This window comes from Neolamprologus brichardi, unplaced genomic scaffold (genome assembly GCF_056152115.1).
Source record: "Neolamprologus brichardi isolate AB-2024 unplaced genomic scaffold, ASM5615211v1 NODE_ptg000031l+_length_7269946_cov_1, whole genome shotgun sequence".
In the NCBI taxonomy this organism is placed as follows: Eukaryota; Metazoa; Chordata; class Actinopteri; order Cichliformes; family Cichlidae; genus Neolamprologus; species Neolamprologus brichardi.
In genome coordinates, this window is record NW_028270136.1 from 1813329 (window position 1) to 1837932 (window position 24604).

At 39.3% G+C, this 24604-nt stretch overlaps 2 protein-coding genes across 2 annotated transcripts in view; both read right to left on the reverse strand.

The window, feature by feature from the left end:
• The window catches only part of LOC148094673 (retinoic acid receptor alpha-A-like), a 30529-nt gene extending 25325 nt beyond the window's left edge, over nucleotides 1-5204 (reverse strand). Inside the window, exons 1-9 of the mRNA XM_087837398.1 lie at nucleotides 4984-5204; nucleotides 4004-4129; nucleotides 3850-3938; nucleotides 3293-3447; nucleotides 2671-2812; nucleotides 1692-1852; nucleotides 1407-1583; nucleotides 1071-1275; nucleotides 903-970 (exon numbers count right to left, since the gene is read on the reverse strand). Of these exons, the coding sequence (XP_087693524.1) occupies nucleotides 903-970; nucleotides 1071-1275; nucleotides 1407-1583; nucleotides 1692-1852; nucleotides 2671-2812; nucleotides 3293-3447; nucleotides 3850-3938; nucleotides 4004-4129; nucleotides 4984-5204 (1344 nt within the window). The remainder of the gene's footprint in view (nucleotides 1-902; nucleotides 971-1070; nucleotides 1276-1406; nucleotides 1584-1691; nucleotides 1853-2670; nucleotides 2813-3292; nucleotides 3448-3849; nucleotides 3939-4003; nucleotides 4130-4983) is intronic.
• A 6887-nt stretch (nucleotides 5205-12091) lies between these two features.
• On the reverse strand, nucleotides 12092-19827 carry LOC102789572 (uncharacterized). Its single transcript, XM_087837399.1, has 9 exons — nucleotides 19785-19827; nucleotides 19580-19618; nucleotides 19175-19480; nucleotides 18568-18882; nucleotides 15759-16046; nucleotides 15371-15658; nucleotides 14079-14396; nucleotides 13206-13340; nucleotides 12092-13121 (listed from the first exon to the last, which is right to left on the reverse strand). The coding sequence occupies exons 1-9, from the start codon at nucleotides 19825-19827 to the stop codon at nucleotides 12805-12807; spliced, it is 2049 nt and encodes a 682-aa protein (XP_087693525.1). The 3' UTR covers nucleotides 12092-12804.
• Between the last annotated feature and the right edge of the window lie 4777 nt (nucleotides 19828-24604).

Consider the following 24604-nt stretch of genomic DNA (forward strand, 5'->3'; position numbering starts at 1 on the left):
GGAAGGCGGTTGTGAAAACCCTCATTTACCTGAACAAACGCTAATCTTTTTCTTTGCGCTCAGGTAACAGCTCGGCGTGTTTTTGAGCCACCTGCTTGTCCACCTGCCCGTCTGGAGTTTGGATCGCCTCCGGTACCGATCGCCTCTACTTTCCTGGTGCTCCCCCACGGACCCTCACCCCTCCCTCCGGCTCCCACGGCCCCGCTTTGACTGTAAGACTCATACTCTCCCCCACGTATGCTGCTATTTCCCCGCTCCCCAGTAACTCTCTTCCTCTTTCTGTTGCAGCTTCCCACAGTCCTGATTATGGCGTTGCTGCGTAACTCATTCCCCGGTTCCTTGGTTTTTCTAGTTTCTCGTGTGTTTTCCTTTGACCCTTCCGGGGCACCTTTAGTTGAAATAAAATTTATTTTTCGTACTCCTGTGCGTATTGTCTCTGCTTCTGGGTCCAGCTTGTGTACTGAACTTCGGTTCATGACATAAGCAACATCTCAACATTTTCTTTGATATTCAAACAGGAGCTGCTTGAATGATGCCGGTCAGAGCACTCCTGAGATTAGTGTTTAAGAATGTGCATCAGCAGTTAACCATCAACTGTTTTCTAATCAACACTGATGTACGCTCAAAACTCTCACACTCTCTCCCTCCTCCTCCTCCATCAGTGCGCATCAGTGAGTCACACCGCCGCGTGAAGTGGTGTGTGTCCTGATTAACATGAACATGAGCGCCAAATGTCACTTTATTAAGATAACTCCTTTTAAAGCTTTGTGCCTTCAGTAAAGACGCACTGTGCTTAGAGCGCAGAGACACAGATACGCACATCTGTTCAACTGCACACGTTAGTTTTGTACACCAAAGTTTATGCTCAAGAATGGAAGTCGAGTAATAACTTAATGTCTAACCTTCAAAGCTTCGAGCATCGGCTCCTGAAGAATATCCACCTTCTCTGATTCCTCCAGATCCTGACGATCTGTGAAAAACAAATAACAAACACAAAGCATCGCTTCAGTGTCAGTATGTCTCCTTTGTCTTTCCTTTCACTCATACTGCTGCGACACACAGTGCAGTACCTCCACAGAGCAGGCAGATGGCACTGAGTAACCCCGTTTCTGCATCGTCCATTTCCAGCGGGAGCAGCTGGTTGGCAAAGGCGAACACCAGGTCTGTGAGCGGTCTGAACCCGGCGTTGTGCATCTGAGTACGATTGAGGGTGAGGCCGTCAGAGAAGGTCATGGTGTCCTGGTCTGGAGTGTAGCGGGTGCAGATCCTCAGAATCTAGGAAAAGGATTCATTATGTTTAGTAACTCTTTGTTATAACGGAGGCCGACGTGTCAGAGGCGTTCAGTTTCCATCCGCGACGTCTGTTTGTGAGAAATTGTTTATTGCAGCTTGCAGGAAATCCTCACCAGTATGTCGAGGCATGCGGCTTTGAGCAGCGTGATCTGATCAGCGATGGTTAGGGTGGTGAAGCCTGGGAGCTGCTTAGCAAACTCCACTGTCTTAATAATGCATTTGGTAGACAGTTCACTGAACTTGTCCCAGAGACTCACATCCAGAGCCACGCGCTGCTCCGAGCTGTTGCTCTGCAGGATAGAAGAGAAACCAAAGGCCGATTGAATAAAAATCAGTTTTTGAACTCACATACGTTCGTCTGTGTGTGTGTGTGTGTGTGTGTGTGTGTGTGTGAGTACCGTGGTGTATTTTCCCAGCTGACAGAGGGAGGGGAATGTATCCTGATGGGCCCGGCGAACTCGTTCGATCATCTGCTCCGTGTCTGCTGACAGGACGTAGAGCTCTGTGTCGGGCTGCTTCTTCTCTTCCTCCTTCTTCTTTGTTCGGTCATTTCGCACCACTTGGAATGGAAATGAAGATGAGAGGATTTAGCTGAGAACATTCAGCCCCATGAAGAATGTGCAATCCACCGTAAGACGTCGGACATCTGAAATACTTCCTCGTTAATATAAGACTGAAGCCTGCAGCCACTTCACTTAGCACATGGACTGGAAACAACTAGCCTGGAGACTGTTTCACAAATTAGCCCTAAAAGTCCTAAAGTATTAAGTTTCTTTTTATTTGCAGATTGACTCAACACTAAACGGGGGTTCATGTCTCAAACTGCTGCTTACAGTTAACACCACTCTCTTTTTTAACAGGAAGCAAAATCTGCCAAACAGCATCTGTTCCAGACCAGGGTAAGGGGAAATTTTCCTCTTCATGAAATAAATGAGTATAATCACATCTACTACATTCATACTGACTTGATTCTTGGTTCACACGCTGTGCATTATGAAATGATATGAAAAAGCAGCCAGCATAGACATGCAGGAGCACTAAAGCTTTCAGGGCTATGTGTTAACTAGGAACGACCACCAGAGGGAGACAAACAACAAGGTTAGAATACAGCACTGAGGCCCAGGAGTCAGGAAAAGTCTTTCCCCATAAACACAACCTCCCCTGTACCCCGTGTAAGTGCTTCCTATCTAATATTCACATAAGTCTGAAATGCAGGGATTGAAGCACCGACCTTCTGATTAGTAGCTGACCAACTCTACCTCCTGAGCCACAGCCACCCCAAACTGCAAGACCTCTACGCAACTTAAAGCATTTGCCTGCTTAAGAAGCTCTCTTTCCTTCACACACCCACAAAAATCAACCTGCGCCTGTACTCACGCTCTTTAGACATGCCCACATCCAGGCACTTCTGCAGTCGACATGACTGACACCGGTTCCTCGTCACTTTGTTGATGACACAGACTTTGTCCCGGTGGCACGTGTACACCATGTTCTTCTGGATGCTCCTCTGAAAGAAACCCTGACAGAGAGAAACAGATGTTGAGAAAAAGGGTAACAGAAAGCGCTGTGAGCGTGTGCAGGAGCTGGAACTGGAATGAAAAGTGCAGAATTATTTCAACTGTAACAAGTGTAATCCTGAAGTGACTCATTCAGCTGATGGGCTGCTGGGCGGAGGTCTAACAGAACATGAGTCTGACCACAAGCACATCAAAGCACACACACACACACCTATATCAAAGCAGACACTTATTGCACAGACAGATCCATTGTGTGTCTCTACAGGATTAGATGAAGCCAAGAGACTTAGAGATCCTCGGGTGGCATAAAGGTCGTGACCTCTTTGCTGACACTTTCTGCAAATACTCCGAGGTCTCTTGCTCTACATGCTGCCCTTTTAAGTCGGCTTTCAAACTGTAGCTGAAGTTTTATGGTCCAGAAGGAGCACTGTGACTTAGTGTGCATGTTTTCCAAACTCAAGTGCTTATGTTTCGCTGCCTACCTTGCAGCCTTCGCAGGCGCTGACTCCATAATGGTATCCTGATGATTTGTCCTGGCAGACAAAGCAGGGTTTGTAGATACGAGGTGGTGGAGGAGGTGAGGGAGGACTGGGGACAAGCAGGTCCTCCCCTGAGCTCGTGCTCTCGGTCTCTATGGCTGCAAGAGAGATTTACATGCAATCAGGCTACAATTTACAAAGAGCAAATAATCCTCATTTATGTCATCCTGGAGCTCTGCCTGTTTGAAAGGAGACTTTTCTTTAACCTTCAAGTGACTGAGTGGACTCGTTTATGACACACATGTATTTATTATTGACAATGTGGCCTTTTTTGGACTGATTCTTATTCTTATATAGCGGTTTTCTACTCTCCTGGTGCTGTATACAACATGCCTCATTCACCCATACACACAAGCACTCTATGCTTTGTCAGTGCTTTAGCTAACATACACATTCATACGCATTCATACTCTGATGTATGCATCAGAGAGCAAGTGGGGGTTAGTATCTTGCTCAAGGATATTTGGCATGGAGACTGAGGGAGCCAGGAATCAAACCACCTTCTGATCTGCAGATGACCTGCTCTACCTCCTGAGCTACAGCCACCCCGTCCATCATCCAGCAGTGTTTTTCATCCAATGTTCCTTGACTGGGTTCAGATCACAGGGGTACCAGTCTCAGCTGAGCAGCCCAAACTTCCCTCTCCTTTGTCACCTCTTCCAGCTCATCCAGGGCTGGGAGCACACTGAGTTGTTCCCAAACCGGCCAACATATATACTCCCTCCAGCGGGTCCTGGGACCGGGACCTCCTCCCAGTAGGTTTTGCTCGGAACACCTCGCCTACAAGGTGTCCAAAAGGCATCCTAGTCAGACGCCTAATTCAACTCAACCAGCTTCCTCTCGAATGGCCGAGCTCCTCACGCTATCTCCAAGGGAGAGCACAGCCACCCTTCTTGTTCTTTCGGGGATTCCCCAGAGCTCATGGCTAAAAACTACTCACCTGGGATAGTAACTCATCCCTCACCTGGTTCCTTTTTGGACACTCAAAAATACATCGTCAAGTACAATCAGGCTATGAAAGCAAGTGAGGAGGAGATATCACTGGAGTACTCGCTAGTCATACTCTACCTGTGCATGGAAATTACTGATGCAGTGTTAAAGGAGGGCTTGAAGGTACGAAATAATATTTCATTTCAATGCGACAACATTGTGCATGCCCTGAACAGTTACAGGGATAAGTTCCCTCAGTTATTGGCTATCACTGTAGTCTTGCACTGTAATGCTGTTGTTGCAGATCATCGTATCTTTTCTTTTCTTTTCTTTTTTTTTACAGAATTTTCAATTTTTATAAAACCCCAAATGTTTGAATGTCTAAACTGATCATTGACAACCCAACTAAGCTTAAGCTTAAGATAGGAGTAGATCTTAGGTAGCATTCTACCCTTTTAATAGATTCTTTACCTGTTTAGAAAAGCCAAATAAAATATATTTTAATAGAAAATCTGATGCCAAAAATGTATAAGACTTCATTACCACTTTTAGCATTTTAGTATTTAGCATGTGGCTAAAACATACCATAACTCTAGGTAGATCAGTGGTGATCGTATGGATGGTTAAGTTAAAACCAAATCTGTAGGTTTGAACAAACACCAAATCAGGTATATCCACTAGTAAAATTGGGCTACTGTACATACCGCTTCAATGTGTTAGACATTACGGGCATCTGGTTGAAGTTGAGCAGCTGGGGCCCATCATAGAGCTGGCTCAGGAGGCTGTCAGCTAGTTTGGCTCTCCGGTTGAAGAAGTCTCTCTGGAGAGAAGACAGGGCTTCAATATTGAGAGGCCACAGCACCTGTTCATGACTGAAGAAAGGGTCATCGCCAAACAAGCTGGTCAAGGCTGCATGCTGGGACATGATGTCAGTGTTGTTCTGATTGCAGGTTCCTGCCTCTGACTAGATGTCTTCAGGGTCCAGTGAGAACTGAAAGCTTCCTCAGTTTTTCCGTATTGACTCTTCGTTTAGTTTGGGAATCTACACGGCAGTCCTTTATATACCCCATCTGCTCTGTCCCGGCCCTCCCACCGTGCTATTTAAGCTCTATGAGCTCAGTGCTGCTTGCTAACATGTGCCAGTGAAGTCAGGAATGCTCTGCCACTAATCAAAAAGCTAAAGACAACACATGGTCATAGCCTGTTTGGGTTTGTATGCACAAGGCCATGATACTGCTGGAGAAAATATGCTGATGTGTCATTCCTCATAAGTGACCCAGACTGAGACTTTGAGAGTGTGCTGCCTCACTGAGAGTATGTGGGATGAAGTCAATAATGACACAACACTTTTTAAAAGACTTTATTCACCTCTATGTTAAAAGCAAACACACATTCTAATATTTATTTTTTACTATGACCAAAATGAATTTCTGCCTAGTAACTAAATTAACTTAAAGTTACTATTTTCTAAAAACACTACAGTGTGCTGGATTGAACACTTGTTAAGGACATCAGAGTAAACTGAATAGCATGCCATTAGCTGCATTTAACTGACTTAGCTTGTAAATTACAGTTACACAGTCACACATTCAAACATTTAATGTTTGTATGTGTGACTGTGGACATATTTAATGTTTGAATGTGTGACTGTGGACATATTTAATGTTTGAATGTGTGACTGTGGACATATTTAATGTTTGAATGTGGCCAATAACACCAGCAAAGACCTTCACGTGGCTTGGCTGGCAGAGGTGATCAGTGAACAGACACCACAGGAACTTTGGATTCATGAATTGTGGTTGACAGAAAACATTCCTGCATAAACATTTTCTAAATTGTTCCTGAATATCAACAAAGCAAAACTTTAACTCCATTCTCGGCACCCAATGCTCACCTAAATCTAAAGCTGTGTTGTTAGGCCATGTCATTAATGGTATATGAGAGCTGTATGAGGGAGACGGGATTTTGACCAGAACTGTGTAAGGGGAGTAAGAATCTCAAGAGACAAGGCAATAGAGGGCCAGACATTTGAGCTAGAAGATGAAAGCTCATATCAGTCTTTGAGGAGCCAAAACTGGAGCAAAATGACAACATCAAAAGTTCGTTATGGATAAGAAGTATTGCGTAAGTTAGGGCTCTGAAGCTGTGGGATTTGGTTTCTCAACTGCTAAAGAGGACACCCACCAGTTAGAGTAATCCTCTGTCCACGGCCACAGCAGACTGAGGCACCCTTGTTATGTTTTGTTTATGTCATGATCCGGAGTCTGCGACTCCGTGTTTATGTTATTATTATTCTGTGGTTTTGGTTATTTTGGGGTTCTTGTACATTCCCTGTTCACATTTCATGTTCCTATGTTCTGTGTTCCCCAGTCTGTGTGAAGTCTGTGTGTTGTGTCATTGCGTGTATGTGTTTCCTGTTTTATTGTGAAGGTCTGCGTCTTATGTGAGTGTTTTCGGTTTGCCTCCCTTGTCTCGTCACGTTAATCCCTCCCAGCTGTGTCCCCCACCTGTGTGTGATCTCCCTGTGTTCTCTGAGTGTATTTTAGTCGTGTCTTCTGTCTTAGTAGTTGCTGGTTCGTCTGTGTTGTTCCCCTCCATTTTCCTGTGTATTCTGGCCGCTTTACTCTCCCTGCATCTCCGTGTCATGTCTCAATGTTTTAGGTTTGTTTTTGCTTAGCTTTTCCCAGTTTAGTTTACTCTTAGGTTTTGGTTTTTCTCCACCTCATCTCTGTTTGTGGTTAATAAAGCTCGCTCACCACTTAAGCAGTCTGCATCTTGGGTCCATTTATATTCACACACGGCCTGTGACAGTTTATTAAGAGAGTTCTCACCTTCCAAATAGATTTATTCTTCTCCCACTTAGAGACATCATGATCATTTCTTACTTTGATCGACTGCCTAATCTTGAAGAATCAGTCTTGATTGATCTAACCGACCATAACTAGAATGTGGACTCGAGGTTATCTGAACATATCTTGAAGAGTATTTTCATCTCCAGAATATTTTCAGTTTTAATGCTAAGTTCAAAGATGAGCACGTCCATCTGACATTTCTTCTCCTCAAACCTGGTTTGTTATGTTTGATGTAATCAGTGGACTTCCTGTTTCGGTGGTTGTCCTGTTTTCTTATTTCATGCTAAAAAAAACAATTTTAATCATTTCAACCCATTTTCATTATAGCTGAAATTGAACTGATAAAGAAATGACAGATTATTCATTTTCAGTGATACATTATTGTAATATGGTTCTCTCCTGATCACTAAAGAAAGGTTTGTGTGACAGGGAAGTTAAACTGCATGTCTGCTTCACAGCACAACCACTGTGAGCAAAAAGTGGTTAAACCTGGCAACACAGTAAGGGCTGTTCCCTTAAAGCTTTTAGCTTTTTGGGATTAAAATGTTCTCTAAATAAGGAGAGGTCACATTTCCCACAGTGTCACTTCTCATGTGGGTGATGTACTTTAGAGGAAGGTTAATTAATTATGAATTAGACAAACAAAACCAAAACATCCCAAACAAGTCATGCAAAGTGTATCTATACATACTATGAAATAGTCTTGCTGAAATATTTTAGCAAATATGTAAATATTTTAAAATCTGAAATATTCTTGTAGCAGTTTGTGGACTTCTGTGCACAGAAGGCCCACCCACCTGCTGTTTGTGAGAAGTAGCTCATCAGAAGAAAGCTGGTTTAATGGGACAGGAGCTAAAGTGGCTTGTTTCAGAATGAAGGGCTGCCCCAGTATAAATCAAAAGAGGTTTAGCCTAATGTTTACCTTTTAGCACATTATACAACCTCTTCTTTTACAATATACCACAATCATGGTCCAATCATAGCTATTAGTTCAAAATAAATTAATTATTTATTTTTATTAATTAAAATAAATTCCTTTAATATAAGTAATAGAATATTAAATAACAGAATCAGTCTGATGTTTGCTCTGCCAGCTGAGCTGACTGAGCTATAATCACCTCATTTGCTGTCCTGCTAGTTTTCTTCTTCTTCCTCTCTGGGAAAATAGCAGCTTGTTAGCATTTTCTCATTTCCTATTTATTTACTGTAAATAAATAACTAAGGTCATGGTTTACTTAATTAATACCATGTAAAATAATGGGAAAAAAATCCTTCCTGTTATTTTTATTTTGTACATAGTCAGGCTAATATAAGATCACATGTTTTTATTTGCTTCTTTGACAATTTGTTAGGAGTTTATTAGTGTTCATCTCATTTTATGACACATGGTGAAGAAGAACCCTACACTGTGTGCTCAGTGCTCTTTTAAGGTGAACAGGGATAAGAAGACGTGAACAATTCACTGTGACAAAAGAATGATTAGTATGATCCTGGACAGGTCGCAGGGTTAACGCAGAGAGACAGATAACCTTTCGCATACACACCTATGGGTAATTTAGAATCACCAGTTAACCTAACCTCACTAACTGTGTGTCTTTGGACTGTGGGAGGAAGCTTGAGTACCCACGACAAGGAGAACATGCAAACTCCAAATAGATGGTGAAATTGAACCCAGGACCTACTTGTTGTGAGGTAACAGTGACAGTCACCGCACCATCGTGCTGCAAATGAAAAGGTATATCATCTAAACACAGAATGACGGCCTCAAACAGAATTCAGTTGCAAATGGAAGCCACAAACCTTATAGTACAAAAATGTAAACTCCTTTTAGCAGCGTTGAACTTCTTTCTATTAGATACAAAATGAAACTTAACTGGAATGAAAATAATAATAATAATAATAATAATAATAATAATAATAATAATAATAATAATAATAATCATAATAATAACTTTATTTATAAAGCGCTTTCAAACAAAGTGCTGTACAACTATTTGAAACTAAAAAGATTAAAAAAATAAAAGCGATACATAGCAATACAGGTAAAAGACACAATAGAAGTTAAAAACAGTAAAAATTTAAAAACTAAAAGCCAAAGAATTAAGACATGTAAGACAGGGTGAACAAATGTGTCTTCAGCTTAGTTTTAAAAGCCTCCACAGAGCATGCCTGCCTAATATCTTGAGGGAGGGTGTTCCACAGAAACGGGGAAAAGACCAGTATTTACAAGTGAGGAAATAAATGATCACTAAAGCAAATAAAAAAAATAAAATAAAACATTATCTTATTGAATTATAATGTTGTACTTGACAAACGTTGGATCATCTCTAGGCCAAAATGGCTTCTCTTTAATTAAAGTACTTATGTGCTCAAAATCTGTAACTTATTTAAATGGTGCCAGTAAATGTCAAAAAACTAAAACTGCACAAATGCGTTTTTGCACAACATTTTACTTCCATTACTCAGAACTGACTAATGGAAATAGTGCTCTTTATCTGGCCAAACTCCACAAATAGCTGAAGCAGTAAGCTGAAAAGTTATGATTTGTTGACTCGATATAACTGTGATTTAAATCATGGCAAATTCAACACATTTTACTAAAGTAAGTATCATAGCAGTATGTAAGAAAAAAAGAGGCAATAACAAGCTCAGATTTCAGCGCCTATAGATTTTTTATTTTGACTGAAGTAAAGACAGCAAAGGTCATGCTCCAATGCTTCTCCTTACAGGTGGATGGTGCAAAAATAAACTCCAAAATACAAAAAACCCCAAAACAAAACATGAAGCAAATATGCATGCAAACAGGTAGTATGAAAATAAATATAAACACTTTAATTTTAAGATATGTTATAACACACTGAAAGACACTGTTAATAATATTTAATAATTTCACATGAACATGTTACATTATTAGGTAACGTCTGAACATTGATTCATTAGCGTTAGTCATGTGTGACGAGGGATCAGTAATGCATTATTTTGTGCCTACAGACAGTAGATGAAGTCTTAGTTGCATGTTAATGTAAAAGTAATGCTTAATGCATCTCAATGTGCCTTCACTGTGAAGTTTCACAGTGTTGAAACGTTTAACAATATTGTTTAATAAAGCTTCATCCCCTCGACTGTGGGTGGAAGCTGGAGTACCCAGAGAGACCCTGAGTACACGTCTATGCTCATAGATACTTATATATATATATATATATATATATATATATATATAGTAATAATAGTAGTGGTAGAGTATTTTTTGTATATTTCCACAACCTGCTATCCATAATCACATACTATACACGTATATCGTGTATTATCTTATTTATTTTGTATTTGTTTGTATTTGTTTGCTTATTTTTCTTCTGCTATCTGTACCTGAGCTGAGGTAACGCACAAATTTCCCCGCCGTGGGATCAATAAAGTCTTATCTTATCTTAAACCATACAAGCACAACATGGAGAGTCCACACACAAAGACCGCAGCCTGCTGGTGATTTCAAACCTTCCCGATATGAGACAGCAGTGCTAATCAATGCACCAGTGCGCTGCCATTTTAAACTGTTATAGTTTAATATATTGAATCCTATTTTTTTAATCATCTTGCTCTGTAGTAACTGGTGGGTAAATTTAAACTACTTTTCAATATATCCAGCGTTTCCTTCCTTTATGCTATGCTAAGCTAACTAGCATATACTATATGAGTATCTTGGAATTTTTCTTTCTAAATATCTTTTATGTGTCAGGCTGTGTGCTCTGTGTACATTTTCATTTATCAGACATTAAATGACAGCCAACAAGTGACCTCAGCCGTTGCTCAGAGCTGAGCTTGTATTATAAACAGAGTCTGTCTTGTCTCGGGTTACAGGGCCTCATCACTGAGGATGAGCTCAGAGTGCTAACATTTCCACACTGTGTGTATGTGAGCGCTGCTTGTGAACATTACAAGGACCCTGTGTCATATGTATTTGTGGCTTTGTAGGCATCAGGCTGTCAGATCATTGGTTCAAACCAGAAACAAGTTTGAATGTGATTGGTTGGTACTTTTGGTACAGTCTGCTTTATACAAAATGCCAACTAATTATCTTCATGTGTGTAATGGCTGTAAAAGGTTTTATGGAGTTAAGTATTCGGTCATTTTAAAAAAAGTTATTTAAATTCAGCTCTCTGGTAACTTTAGGCATTGTGCCCGTTTATAATGAAGCCAAAAGATCTGTTCACAAGAACAAAGATATACAGAAGAAGACATATGGAATAATGTTCAAGTCAGCTTTGAATCATCGGGGCTGCTGCATAAATAAAGAAGTATGTCAGTAAACCAAAGGATGCCAAGGCCAGAAATAGAAGTGGAGACTCTGGATCGCTGCTGTATCTGCATCTCCAAATGACTAAGATATTATTACACCACCCAGCTCAGCCTGCTTATTATTCATGGCTCCACAAGAACATCCAAATTAAGACCAGTCAAGGTTATATTAATGTGTCTGCAATAACATCCTGATGAAACGAAATATTTTGTAAGAAATTTATTCAAAGTATTTGCAGGGTGTTTATAACTTTACCAAAATATCAATACATAATTTCTGGTTTGCCTTGGAAAAGTATTTGAGTATCATGCACAGAGTATAATGTAACGTTGACATGTACAGTAGCATGCAACATAAAAAGTTTTTTTTAGATATAATACAAGAAAATAGAATCATATATGAAGATAAAAACAAAAAACATTGAAAAACAATAATTCAGGCTCAGACTTGTACATTTTAAAATGAAGCCAACCAAGATTCACGTCCAAGATCAAATATAAAATACAGTATGAATCAATAATAATGAAAAAAAAGTAAAGGTTCAAAGAAAAGGTTGTTTAAAAGAATGTTTCCATCCATTACTGATGCACTCTTTGTAAGATTATAAAGGGTGAAAAAAAGTCAAACAGTTTTTTTAACCTAAATTGTTCAGTGGTGTTTGTCAAAGGCTACTTGGAATAAGAGGATTTCAATATGTAGGGTAAAAAACTAATATTTTCTTACAGTGTAAAGAAAATGTTGAACTTGTTGAAATTCTGATGTTTTAATGTTAGAGGAAAGAATAACCTTAGAACGGTTGACATCACCCATTGGTTTTAGTCCCACTATAAAGCTTCAAGATGAGCAATTTTGCCAATTTTCTCCTGATATTTTGAAACTGGGCGTCACGAACAAGGAGCAGATCTGACGAGAACCTCAGGGGACAAAGCCCAATTTCAACTATACACTTCAATAACCAGTTTTACAATCATTAGAGCCTCCCTCCACACACCCTTCACATTTTGCTTTGACATGCAGCCTGCAGAGATCCAGAAGGGGAACCTTTAAATAAGAACCGATATCAAACTCACAGATCAGGATATTGTGAAGTCAGGTGACCACCAAAGGCATTGGGCCGAAGATGATTCCTTTAACTTGAAGGTATGCCACAAGGAATCGAAAATAACTGTAATTTAAAAGTACTTAATGTACTTCAGTTTGGATCACATAATACAAGATTAATTGCTAAATGACTTCATTATATCAGGGAAATATTGTTACAAAGAATGGTATATTGAAGAAATAGAACCCATATGACACTGGTGAACATTTATTGGCCTGCAGGTATTTTCGGTGTGGTTGTATTTTTGATGTTTGTGCGATTCAGGTCATTATGAATGTTAATAAACTGGTGATGGAGGGGATACATTCTCAAAGACATCTTCTGCATGACTAGTTTTCTCTTCATCATCATCTTCTTCCCTGTGATTGTCTACAAACATACAGGCCTCTTTTGGACATCTGTAATAGTCACTGGGATCTGTTTCCTTAAAATCACAGTCGTCATCATTCACTGGCTCCTCATAGTCATCGCTCCAGTCTCCATCCTCTCCTGCAGCTTCACCTTTTATTTTTTGATGCAGATCAACATTCACATAGACCTCCTCATCGCCCTCATTGTCTCCCCACGTGTAGTCATTCCCAACTTGGACAACCACTGAAACACACGTAAAGGAAAACAACGTGAATATATAGTTAAACTTGTAATCATTTAAAATTGTGTCTCTTGGTGAGTACACACTTTGAGTTTGGATGAGAGCTACAGGCTGCTTGAGTTGTCGTCTTCTTCTGAGGATCAGCAACACCGCTAAGAGCAGCAGCAGGAGCAGCAGCAGGATTACAACAGATACAGAGGACACCAGCGGCATCAAAGACACTAGGAGGACAGCATTTGTCTATTAGAACACATTCTGTCCCACTGAAATGAACTGCTTCTCATTTAGGTTGTTAATGCAGAGCAGGGATGTCAAACCCATTTTACAGCGGGGGCCAAATACAGCTCACACTCATATTAAGTGGGTTGAAACAATGAAACTCCATCAGTGTACAAAAGTTATAGCAGATTTAATCCCTGCAATATTTCAATATAAGAAAAAGAAGTGCAAGTTCAACAATATGTCTCAGTTTTTCTGTAGTATACAATGACAAAACAAACTTTTTTATTTAATTGTTTAGCTGTTACTTAATTACTTTGATGTAGTAATGAATGACTGTGGGTGAGATCTTTGTCAGTAGGACAAGCTAAAAAGTCTATGAAAATTCAGATAAAGTCTAAAATTTATGCCAGATTGGAGTCCAGGTCGATTTGTTTGACATCTCTGGTCCAGAGCATGTATAAGCAAATACACAAATATCCTAGCAAAGGATTGCTTTGCTAGGCTATATTATCAGTTGTGTTTGTTCCTGTTTCTGTTCAGTTTTGTTTCTATATCGGAACTGCCTTCTGACTTATACCTGCTTCTCCTTTTCTTTCTTTTTAAATGCATAAAAATTTAGAAATTAGCAGAATGAGAGACATCTGAGGGAAAAATACTGCCCAGTAGAATTGCCAGTGATATTTATGATTCTTCTTTCTTAGTAAAAAATAAAAATACATATTTAACAGTGTACTTGCATTTAATGATGACAGTAATCGGTGCAGTTTCAGCAGATGTGAATGTCCGTGTGGACACTGTGACCTCGTACACACAGCTGTAGTTGCCCTGATGTTCATACTCAGCTACAGGGAAACTAAAGGAGGCTGAGTTGTTGACTGCTGGCTCTGTGAGGTTGGAGCCAGAGAAGCTGAGAATAAAATGTCCACTGGAAAATGTGGAGTTAATGGAACAGGTGAGGATGAAGCTGTAACCCCTGGTGATCTGTGCACCTTCAGCACCCCAGACAAGTCCTGCATTAGGAGACGTCAAGGAGATGCTGGGCCTCTGCAGTCTCACTGTGTGAAAACAGACTGAGATTAAGATCATATGATGATTGTATGATACAGGACATGTAGTTAAGACCAGAGTCTAACCAATAGTTTGTAAGGTGGGTTTAGGAATAAAAGATACACTGGACAGCTGGAGCCACAGGGTAGCTTTGCCTCATTATACTAAGACTAGTAAGGTGATCACAAGGCAATAGTGAGTTTTTCAAAGAGCTTCACAAATATCAAGTATCCCTCATGATACACTGACACTGCAAGGAAACCAGGAGGAACCACAAACATGCAAACTCCACAAAGAAAGGGTGTGCTAGATGTTGGGGTCAAACTCAGGACCTTCCCACTGTGAGGCAACAGTGCTAACCACTGCACCACTATCCTCACTTTAGAGAAGGCCACAGGAAATACTTAAAATACACACAAAACTAACAACTAGCAACTACCTTAATTTACAATAAAAAAATAACCACAATTAATACACTCACAAAAGTCTTAATTATATATATACATATATATGTATATATTTGTGTGTGTGTGTCTCTAAATAATAATAATACTTAGAATTTCTGAATTAATCATGAATAAAAATTTAAATCTGTATTTATAAGTTACATACTAATGAGGAGTAGTGCTTTATAAATGATGAGTTAAGCACTTACTAATAGTGTGACATTATTTTCAAGTGTTACTGTTTTTTGTGACCTGGTGAATGAAATTCCACCATTGGCTCTTTTAGGCCCCAACTTAACATTTAGCTCTTTTTAGCTGCTAAATGCTCCACAGTGTGTAATAGTTTGTTTCCAGTAGTCTGTGTTTAGTCCTCAGTACTGTGGGCTTTGAGAGTATTTTGTCAGGCAGTCAGAAACTTTATAAAACAGCAGCTGCTGTTATAAATACTAGAAAGAACTACTGCAGTATCTTCTTATATACATTGCTATTAATTATTGACTATCATACATACTACATACTATCATTGGTTTTCTTACCTGTAACAGAGAGCCTAACAGAGTCACTTGTTGGGGAGTAAAATTCATGACTTGGTACGCTTTCCTGATACTGACACTGGTACGATCCCTCATCATCAAAGTCTACTTCAGGAATATTAAAGGTAGCAGAGTTTGTGTTTGAGTTTTGGGTCCTGTTGAATGAATCTGATGTTTTCATCAGAATGAACGTTCCACCTAAAGTTTGAGTTGAGAATGAACAAGTGATTCCAATGTTCTGACCCCAGGTCACCTCACCAGCAGGACTGATGGAGATATTGGGTTTGCTTACTGAAAAGAAAAAAACCAAACAATATTAAATGTATTGGTAGTTGGTTATTTATAGAAAACAAATGAAACATGGTGTTCAGGAAAGTGTATTTCTTCTTACCAGTAACAGAGATTCTGACAGAGTCACTGAGGGGGGAGCTGAATGTGTTACTTGAAATGCGTTTCTCATACTGACACTGGTACAGTCCCTTATCACTGAAGTCCACTCTGTGGATATTGAAGGTAGCAGATCTGGATCCTGTTTCAGTCTGACTGAAATTACTTGAGGTTTTCTTGAGGGTGAAAGTTCCATCTAAGAACTCAGATGAGACGGAACACGTGATGCTGATGTTCTGACCCCAGCTAACCTGTCCTTCATTTATAGAGATGCTGGGTTTTGGGAGACTTGCTGAAAAGTCCAAACAAAAAGAATAGTGTGAGTTTTAACAGATCACAAAGTCAAGATACACTGATGTCCTCAGCTAAACCCAATAACAATCCATATCACCTCATGGCTCAACTGATACCAGTTTACATATCCAACTACCAATTCTCTTTATAAATGGTAAATGGCCTGTATTTGTATATTGTTTACACGTCCAGTCATCCACACATTCACACACTGGTGATGGCAAGCTACATTGTAGCCACAGCCGCCCTGGGGCGCACTGACAGAGGCAAGGCTGCCGGACACTCACGCCACCAGTAGGCAATGGGTGAAGTCTCTTGCCCAAGGACACAACAACCGAAACTGTCAAAGCTGGGGCTCAAACTGGCAACCTTCCGATTACAAGGCGAACTCCCAACTCATCAATCATCAATCAATATCATGCCTGCTGGCATTGTAGGCCGTTCTGTTTTGTTCTACAATGGGCTGATATTGCTGCTTTCACCACAACTAGTTTTAAAAACATGCAGGGAAGGTCTCAATTGCTGGAATTGAGCCCAATTAACAAAACACTGCAGGATTACATAACAGTTATTCTTTTGAGTGTCCCTGACAGAAATTAGGTCTAGATGCTAAATTTACAGTCGAAGCTTTGACCTAACTCGAACATCTTGCTTTGAAACTTCACAAACTTCAGTGAATGAAATGAGAAAATCACCATGATCAATGACAGAATTTGCACCAGGAATCAAATATATATATATATATATATATATATATATATATACATATACACATGTAAATGTTAACTGCAAAAAGTCACTAATGATTACACAGTCTTTAAAATAATTTGGAGATGGTGTTTTTTTTCTAGTGGGGCAGCAGAAGGATTAACTGTATTAAAACAGCAGCAGCAAGGACACTAAAACAGAATGAACATGTTCCATTTTTCCTTAAAAAATGTCTGACCATCAGTGTGATGGATTTCTACTTATTTAGTTTGTCAGTCTAGAATATGTAGTTTTCACCCAAATCAGCTTTAGTTCCTCTTTTGCAAAAAACCCTTCAGTCTCTCTTACCACCAAAAATCTGCAGCACTGATGAACTTTGACTTAGAATATTTGGCATTGTTGCTACACACACACACACACACACACACACATATTTATATATATTCGATATATATATTCTGATAAACAAAGAAAGGTAAAGGGCAGCTTATGACACCATAGAGTATAAATTTGTTAGAGCTGCTTGTTTTCATCGTCCATATTGACAAGATTTGAAATCCACTCTGTTCATGTTTTAACTTCTGTTATATTATCTTAAGGAAAATGCAGAGCACACAAAGAGGCATGCATGCATGTATTAAAAATAAAAAGAGGGAAATAAAAATGCAAAATACAAAATTAAGGCAAGGGGGAAATGAGAGGTGAGCAGGAAGAAAAATCTAAAATCTGAAAAAATGTTAAGACATAAACATAAGTGACAGCCTCAGCAATGTTTTCAGTTTTTGAGACATCTTACTCCAAAAGGTCACAGACGTTAATAAGCAGCCCACTCTTCTACTTCTTCTTCTTCTCATCATCATTATTATCATTATTATTATTATTAACTATTAGATATATTTTGCTTTGAAGAGATGCAGGGCAGTTAACACTGATCCCAATATAATCAGTTAGGATTACCAATTAACTCAATATATATGTCTTTGGGAGGAAGCCAGAGTAGCAAGAAACAGCCCACACTATCACTGGAAGAACATGTAAGCTGTGCAGCATCAAAGTGACACTTTCAAGTAGTAATCACATATTGACATGTCAAGTTTTTCTCTACAAAAAAGGATGTAAAAAACAAGTATGTGAAACCCCATTATAATGAGATCTCCAAATGCTAACCTTAGCCGAGCCTTAGCGAATTCACAAATCAAAACTGAAGGAGTGAGGCTGTACTACGCTGATCTATCAAATAAAATTAATCTTGAGTTTATCACCTACAAGAAGCATCTGAAATCTCAGACATACCATCATGAGTTAGCATGAAGCTGGAAAAGTAACCTGATAGATGTTAGACATTCATCTGCTATAATAACTGTCTTTAAATAAAGGGATGTCAACATTATACTAATTAGAGGAAAGTTAAAAGACTAAAAATAAAGCACAAGTAAAGAACAACTGCATGTCAGTTCATGTGTAAAGATTGAATTAATTGAAGGAGTTTGTCCAGCGGAAAATCTGCACAAGTGAACATCAACACAAATCTATAGAAGGAACTGAAACCAAGTGTGCACAAATGAGGGCCAGACTAACTAACATGCTGATGGATGACCTGATGAGCTCTCCTGATGATGACCACTTGACTGCTCCAGCTCCACCAGATTATGGTGGAGCTGTGAAGAAGACTTGTGTAAAATCTGTTGCTATGTGAACGTACTTATTTTTAAGCTTTACTCAAGAGTGCATTTATTTTCCATAAACACTAAAAATGTTTAATAAGTAATAGAAAAGAAAACAAATATTATAATTGCAGTGTTTCTGCTCACCTGAACAGATGACACCAGCATCTTCACCATGGTTACAGTCGTGTGTCCCGAATCCTCTGTGCTGACACTCAGTTAGAGAACTTTCACTCCCTGAACAGGCCACATCGTCAAGCAAGATCTGTCCACTTCCTTGACCAAAAAGGGCAGATGAAGTGGCACTCAGGGCTGTACCACAGTCTAAGGATCTGCAGACCACTTCAGCATCTTTTAAGTCCCAGCCATCATCACAGACTGTTCCCCACACACTGCTGTGGTAGATTTCTACTCTTCCAGAGCACCAAGTGGACCCAGACCCGGATAATCTGATATGAGCACCTAGTCACAGGTACATTTGCTTAAAGAGTGTTAGTGTTTCTTTTTTTGTTATATGGTCATGGCAAAACTCAAACACATTTACCAACAATAATAATTATGAAAGATAACATACTTTGTATCATTTAATTTCTGAAGAAACCAAAAGAAACCTAATCAACATAACTCAGCCCAACTTTCCTTCTTGCCATTCAGTTTAGCTCAGTTATAGTGACTGGGTCACAGAGTTGTTCATCTAAACAGAGAAAGATACATTTATTCAGCACAATTTATCAGAACATTATCTTACCCAAACAGACAACGCCAGCGTCTTCGCCATGTCCACAGTTGTGTGTCCCAAATCCACTGTGTCCACACTCAGTTATAGAGCTTTCAGTTCCTGAGCAGGCCACATTATCAAGCCAGATTTTCCCACTTCCTGGACCAAAGTCAGCAGATGAAGTGACCTTCACCGCTTTCCGACAGCCCAGCTGTCTACAGACCACGTTGGCATCATTTATGTCCCAGTCATCATCACAGACTGTTCCCCAGGAGCCACTGTGATAGACTTCAACCCTTCCAGAGCACTGAGTGGACCCAGACCCAGCTAGTCTGATCTGACCTATCAGCACATAATATAAACTATATATAATATTGTCCTTTAAAAATATAAAAATTTTATATTTAAGCATGTATGTATAACACATGAGAAGACACTGACCTGCTGCAGGTGCGAGAAAGGAAAAGATGCAAGAAACTACTGAAGAAGAAAACGTCAAATTACACAGGACAAAGGTTGGCAAAAAAAAAAATAAAGCAAATATAATGATGAATGTTTGCATTGAAAACTGAGACTTAACGACTGTCTCATGCTATCTCCGTACAACATAAAGAAATGTTTATACATTATGGAAATTACTGCTTACCAAGCATCAGAAAGTGAAGAACATTCTGCTGCGTGCCTGCCATGACTGACCACAAAAAGCTGCTTCATGTCATTTATGAGAGCCAGGCAACAGTAAAACGAACGAACTTCCCCTTCAGATTTCCGGTGGGTTTTTTGTGGATTGCTGAATACCATTTGCAAACATAATCCTAATTTCTAATGTAGTCTCTTAGTTGTTGTAAATTATCACAGTTTGAATAGGACTGGAAAGAAATTTGCAACAGGCCTTCATGAGAACAGACACCGTCTCCATCTAGTGGTCACACTGTAGTATTAACCTAGATTACAAGTTACCTCGATCGCTTTGATTTTCCTCACACCAGACTGTGTTTTCTGAAATGTGTAATGTACAGTTCAGCAGGGGTAGAGCTTTTGTTTACTGCCGGTGTCGTGCCAAGGTTGGTATCCCCGACAGAATTTGTTTCCCCTGCGTGGCAAGCACGCAATGGGAAGAATTTCCAAATCACTGACAAACAGTATCACTCATTCTTGATTTTTAGTTCAGATGCACTTATTATTAGGGATGCAACGATACCAATTTTTTCAAACCGATACGATACTGATACTTGGATCTGAGTACTTGCCGATACCGAGTACAAAAACCGATACTTCTACCACACACACACACACACACACAAATGCAATGAATTGGAAGACAGGTTTTATTTTATTCTCTGCCGATAAAAAATAAAATCTTAATAAAAATGACCACAAAAAAATTTCAAGTGAAAAATAAGCACTTCTGTTAAATTATTGCAGAGTCTCCACATTGTAATTTAACAAAATATCACTGAACTATTGGCACTGTCTCGAGCTTTCAGAATAATAAATAAACACTTCTGTTTGGAATAAAAAAACTACAAATTAGGTTTGAGAATAAAATAAACTTTTAAATTGTTGCAGAGTGTCCATAATGCAAACAAACAAACAAAATAACGAAAGTATTTGGCATTGACGAACGAACTCCCCATCTGCCGGTGGATCATCAGTCCACTGTGCCGTTAAACCAAAGACTGACATCGCGCACACACTGCTTGTCTTTACCTCTTTAGAAAGTTTTGGCACCATTATCTCCCTGATGTGTGGGCAGCTGGAAATTTCATATCGCAGCTCGAGTATGCTGAGAAGACGGTGCAATCCTATGTTTTCCACGACCGGCATTGGCTGGTCATCCAGAGCAATAAAATGAGTCAGAGCCTCTGTTATTTTATCTGCCCGTGGATTTTCTCTTGACATTTTTCATCGCTTTTCCAAAACCCGAGTTAAAGTTGGCTGTTCCGGTCCACACTGCTGACATTTTGTTTAGCCTAGCTACAGCAGCCTCCAGTTTCTCTTTTTTTATCTGGAGCCGCCAGTCTCACTCGTCTAACCAGTGTTGCCAACTCCTCAGTAAGGAAAATCGCTATTAGCTGTCCTAAAAGTCGCTAGAAGTCGCTAAATGACGTCATCACCTAATTTGCATAATTGGTCATGTTAATGTAATTGTAACCTACGCTGTTAGAAAGAGAAATAACATTGTGGAAGAGACATAAAGTGAGCAAAAAACGTCCTAAATACATTTAGAATTTATTTAGAACTACAAATTAAATTTCTTTTAGCAATTTTTTTTTTTTAATGTCACAATTCCAACCCTGCTCCTTTAACCGGGCTTCCACTGGCAAAAGTGACACAAAATAGGCACTCTGGTGGAGTTACTTTGTGTGTGTGTGTGTGTTTATAAGTAGTTTTAAACCTTGTGATCCACAAAACAGCATAACGGTAAAAGAAGAACTGCAGTCAGTGCGGGAGCAGCGGCTTCGCTCATGCACGGTTCATTTGCAGTTTGGACGCGTAGGTGTGAACATCTCCTGCAGCTGGGGGAGGACTATCCTCCGCCCGTTAGCGCTTTAGCACGGGTGAGGTGCCCACGGCAGCACCGCTGCTTGTTGAGAGTAAGAGCAACGTGCCCTTTCACGTCAAAAAGTCGTCATAAATAAGTCTCCAATAACACCAGAAAAAGTTGCCAGATTTGTCGCTAGTCGCTTTTTAGAAAAAAAAGTCACTAAGGGGGTCTGAAAACCCGCTAAATATAGCGACAAAGTCGCTAAGTTGGCAACACTGCGTCTAACCCTGTGCCTGTTTAGCGCAGGATGTCCCCCTAGTGGCCAATCTAAAAAACTACAACAAAAATGGCAATCCACCCTCTGATTAATGAAATAAGTTAGTATCGGTTTGTGGTATCGGTTAACTTTTACGAGTTAACCGATACCACATTTTACAGTATCGGTCCCGATACCAGTATCGGTATCGGTGCATCCCTACTTATTATGACTTATTACTCCGAAATGTTTGAGTTGTAGCTCTTTGAAGTGAAGTTACACTAGGAAAAAAAGTAATTATCGGGCAAAATTTCTTTGATTTGTCAAAAATAATCCCGTCCGATAAATGAACAATAAATGTATCATTTTCTGATTGTAACTCACAAACTGAACGGTAATTTAACGACACTCATCTTTCAATTTTTACTAAAGTAAACATCACTACTTCGTCTAGTTCAGGGGTCTGCAACCTTTAACACCCAAAGAGCCACCCAAGAAAACACTGGGAGCCGCAAATACTTTTTGAAATCTAAAATGAAGATAACACTGTATATATTGTTTTTTACTTTTATACTTAAAAGTTTGGATTCAGTTTGAAAAGTCCTTGTTTTTCATGATTAAAGTACAGTACAGCACATTTTTAGTAACAATTACTCCTGTTTTGAAAAGAATCACATTGTTCTACTCAATACACGTTTTTCATGTCAGATAATTCATATTTGACTACAAACATCTTTATACTGACAAGCAGAGCTGAAGATTACTGTGCTGATTAAAGAAACATTACATTTTGGTAATTTAGGGACAGAAGCTTCAGATTTGTGGGTTAAATTGGACTGATAAGAGATCAAATTATCATGAACCCAGAATTTCTCTCCTTGTTTCATGGAAAATCTTTTTCCTTCTCTCCCTTCCTCTGGTGAGGAGGGGTCCACCCTACAGCAGAGTCCGAGAATTGGACACCGATCTTTCCTGCTGAGCTGCATCGCTTCATGGAGCAGGCAGTATTTAAGGACGCCCTGTGCCACAGAGCTTCACCAGACTCTCTTCACCAGTACTCAGATCTGCCTACTACTGTTTATTTCTACTTCTAGTTATGTGGCAACTAGTTCTCTATTTGTTCCAGCTGGTCAGCTGAAGCAGATCGCGCTGGTCAAAGACCTCAAGCTATGTTTCTGAATGGATCACGGAACTCTGAGCCCTCCACCCGCCTGCCCGCTGGCCACCGATCCCTCCCTTTTTCGCCCTTATACGGACTAACCCCTCTTAGCTCCTGAAATTTCACGGGAACAGTTAACCCAGATTATCTGAAACACCCCATCAATTTTCTATCACGCTCTCTCTACACAAATCCCTCAGCCCTCTGACTTCTTGGTCACACTGCCTCTGAATAAAAAACAAACCTTTGTGATAGAACGGTCCTGCTATTGTGACATAAATTGTAGCGTCTGCATTACAATATAAAGCGACCGTTGTTGTGATTTGGTGCTTTGTAGATAAAACTGAAATGACTTGAATTAAAAAAAAGAAAAAAAACTTCTGAGAATTACATTTTAAAACTATTCAATGTATGAAACTGATTAAAAAAATGAAGGCTTTGAATATCTGGTTGTGCCAGTGTCAGGCCTGAATAGAAATAGTTAACCAAATTTGCTGTAATATAATATTAAATGAAGATTGTTGACAATAAAAATATAAACAAAACAAAATATTTAAAAAAATAACAATGTTTCTGAGCTCTTTGATTCCAATTTTTACTGATTGCATTGTTCTCACATAATATTAATGCTACAAATACAGGATGTAATGTTCACAGGGTGATGTTAGTACTTTGTTGTCAAGTGAAGAATGTGAATAATTCCTCCATTGTTTAAACATTTCGAGTGTATACTCGGAAAACTGTGTAAGAACATAAACTTTATCTACTTCGCTGTCCTCATAATCCTCGTATAACTTCGTATCATTGCTGTCAGTACACTCATGCTCACAGCAGGGTCCTGCTGGAAGAATTCCCAACACTATTGCATCTAAGTCAGACAATACATGCATTTCCCCACAGTTCCAAGAAATACTCTAAGCTACCAACTTTATACTAAATGTGTGTGTACTACATTACTGTTTGTGTAGTACTTGATAGTAGTACTATGATTCCAAAAAAAATGGGAAGAAATGTTCCCAAAACGTGCTATTTCTCTGTAAATTGAGGTGGAAGAAAAGCAAACTAGCTGCTGTTCTAGCCTTTTAATTACTCCTCTTGAAAAACAGTTTACAATTGGAAATAGAACATTTCAGCAAACAAAATCACTCAGTGCAGTTATCAAGAGATCCCTTCATAAAATCTGTTTCATAAATCAATTTAAAAATAACAGCTCGTCCAACTTTGCTTCATGCTGCATTTTTTGTTCTATCATCTCAATGTACTTTTTTCACCAACACCTCACTCATTATGTAATTTCTTTTTCTTATGAAGGTGGTAAAAAGCTGTATAATATATAAACAAGGTGGAATTAAAACTGGTTTTGTCATATGAAACGGGGCATGTGACAGTAATTGGACACTGGAAAAAAAACATTTCACATACTTCCATATCTGCAGTTGAGTTTTTGTGTCATCTGAGTTATCTTTGAAAGCATGCACATGCACTGGGAAGAGATATGTGAGTCTGTATTTTTTTATAATGATGTTATCCCTTCATATAGCCTGTAAGAATTATTATTACTTG

Excerpts from the sequence above, each read along its gene's own strand:
- LOC102789572 (XM_087837399.1), bottom strand. The coding sequence starts at position 19,827 with ATGGCAGGCACGCAGCAGAATGTTCTTCACTTTCTGATGCTTG. Across the intron at positions 19,619-19,784 it reads TCTTCACTTTCTGATGCTTG|TAGTTTCTTGCATCTTTTCC; the intron begins GTAAGCAGTAAT and ends TTTCTTCTTCAG. Across the intron at positions 13,122-13,205 it reads AGCTCTCATCCAAACTCAAA|TGGTTGTCCAAGTTGGGAAT; the intron begins GTGTGTACTCAC and ends CGTGTGTTTCAG.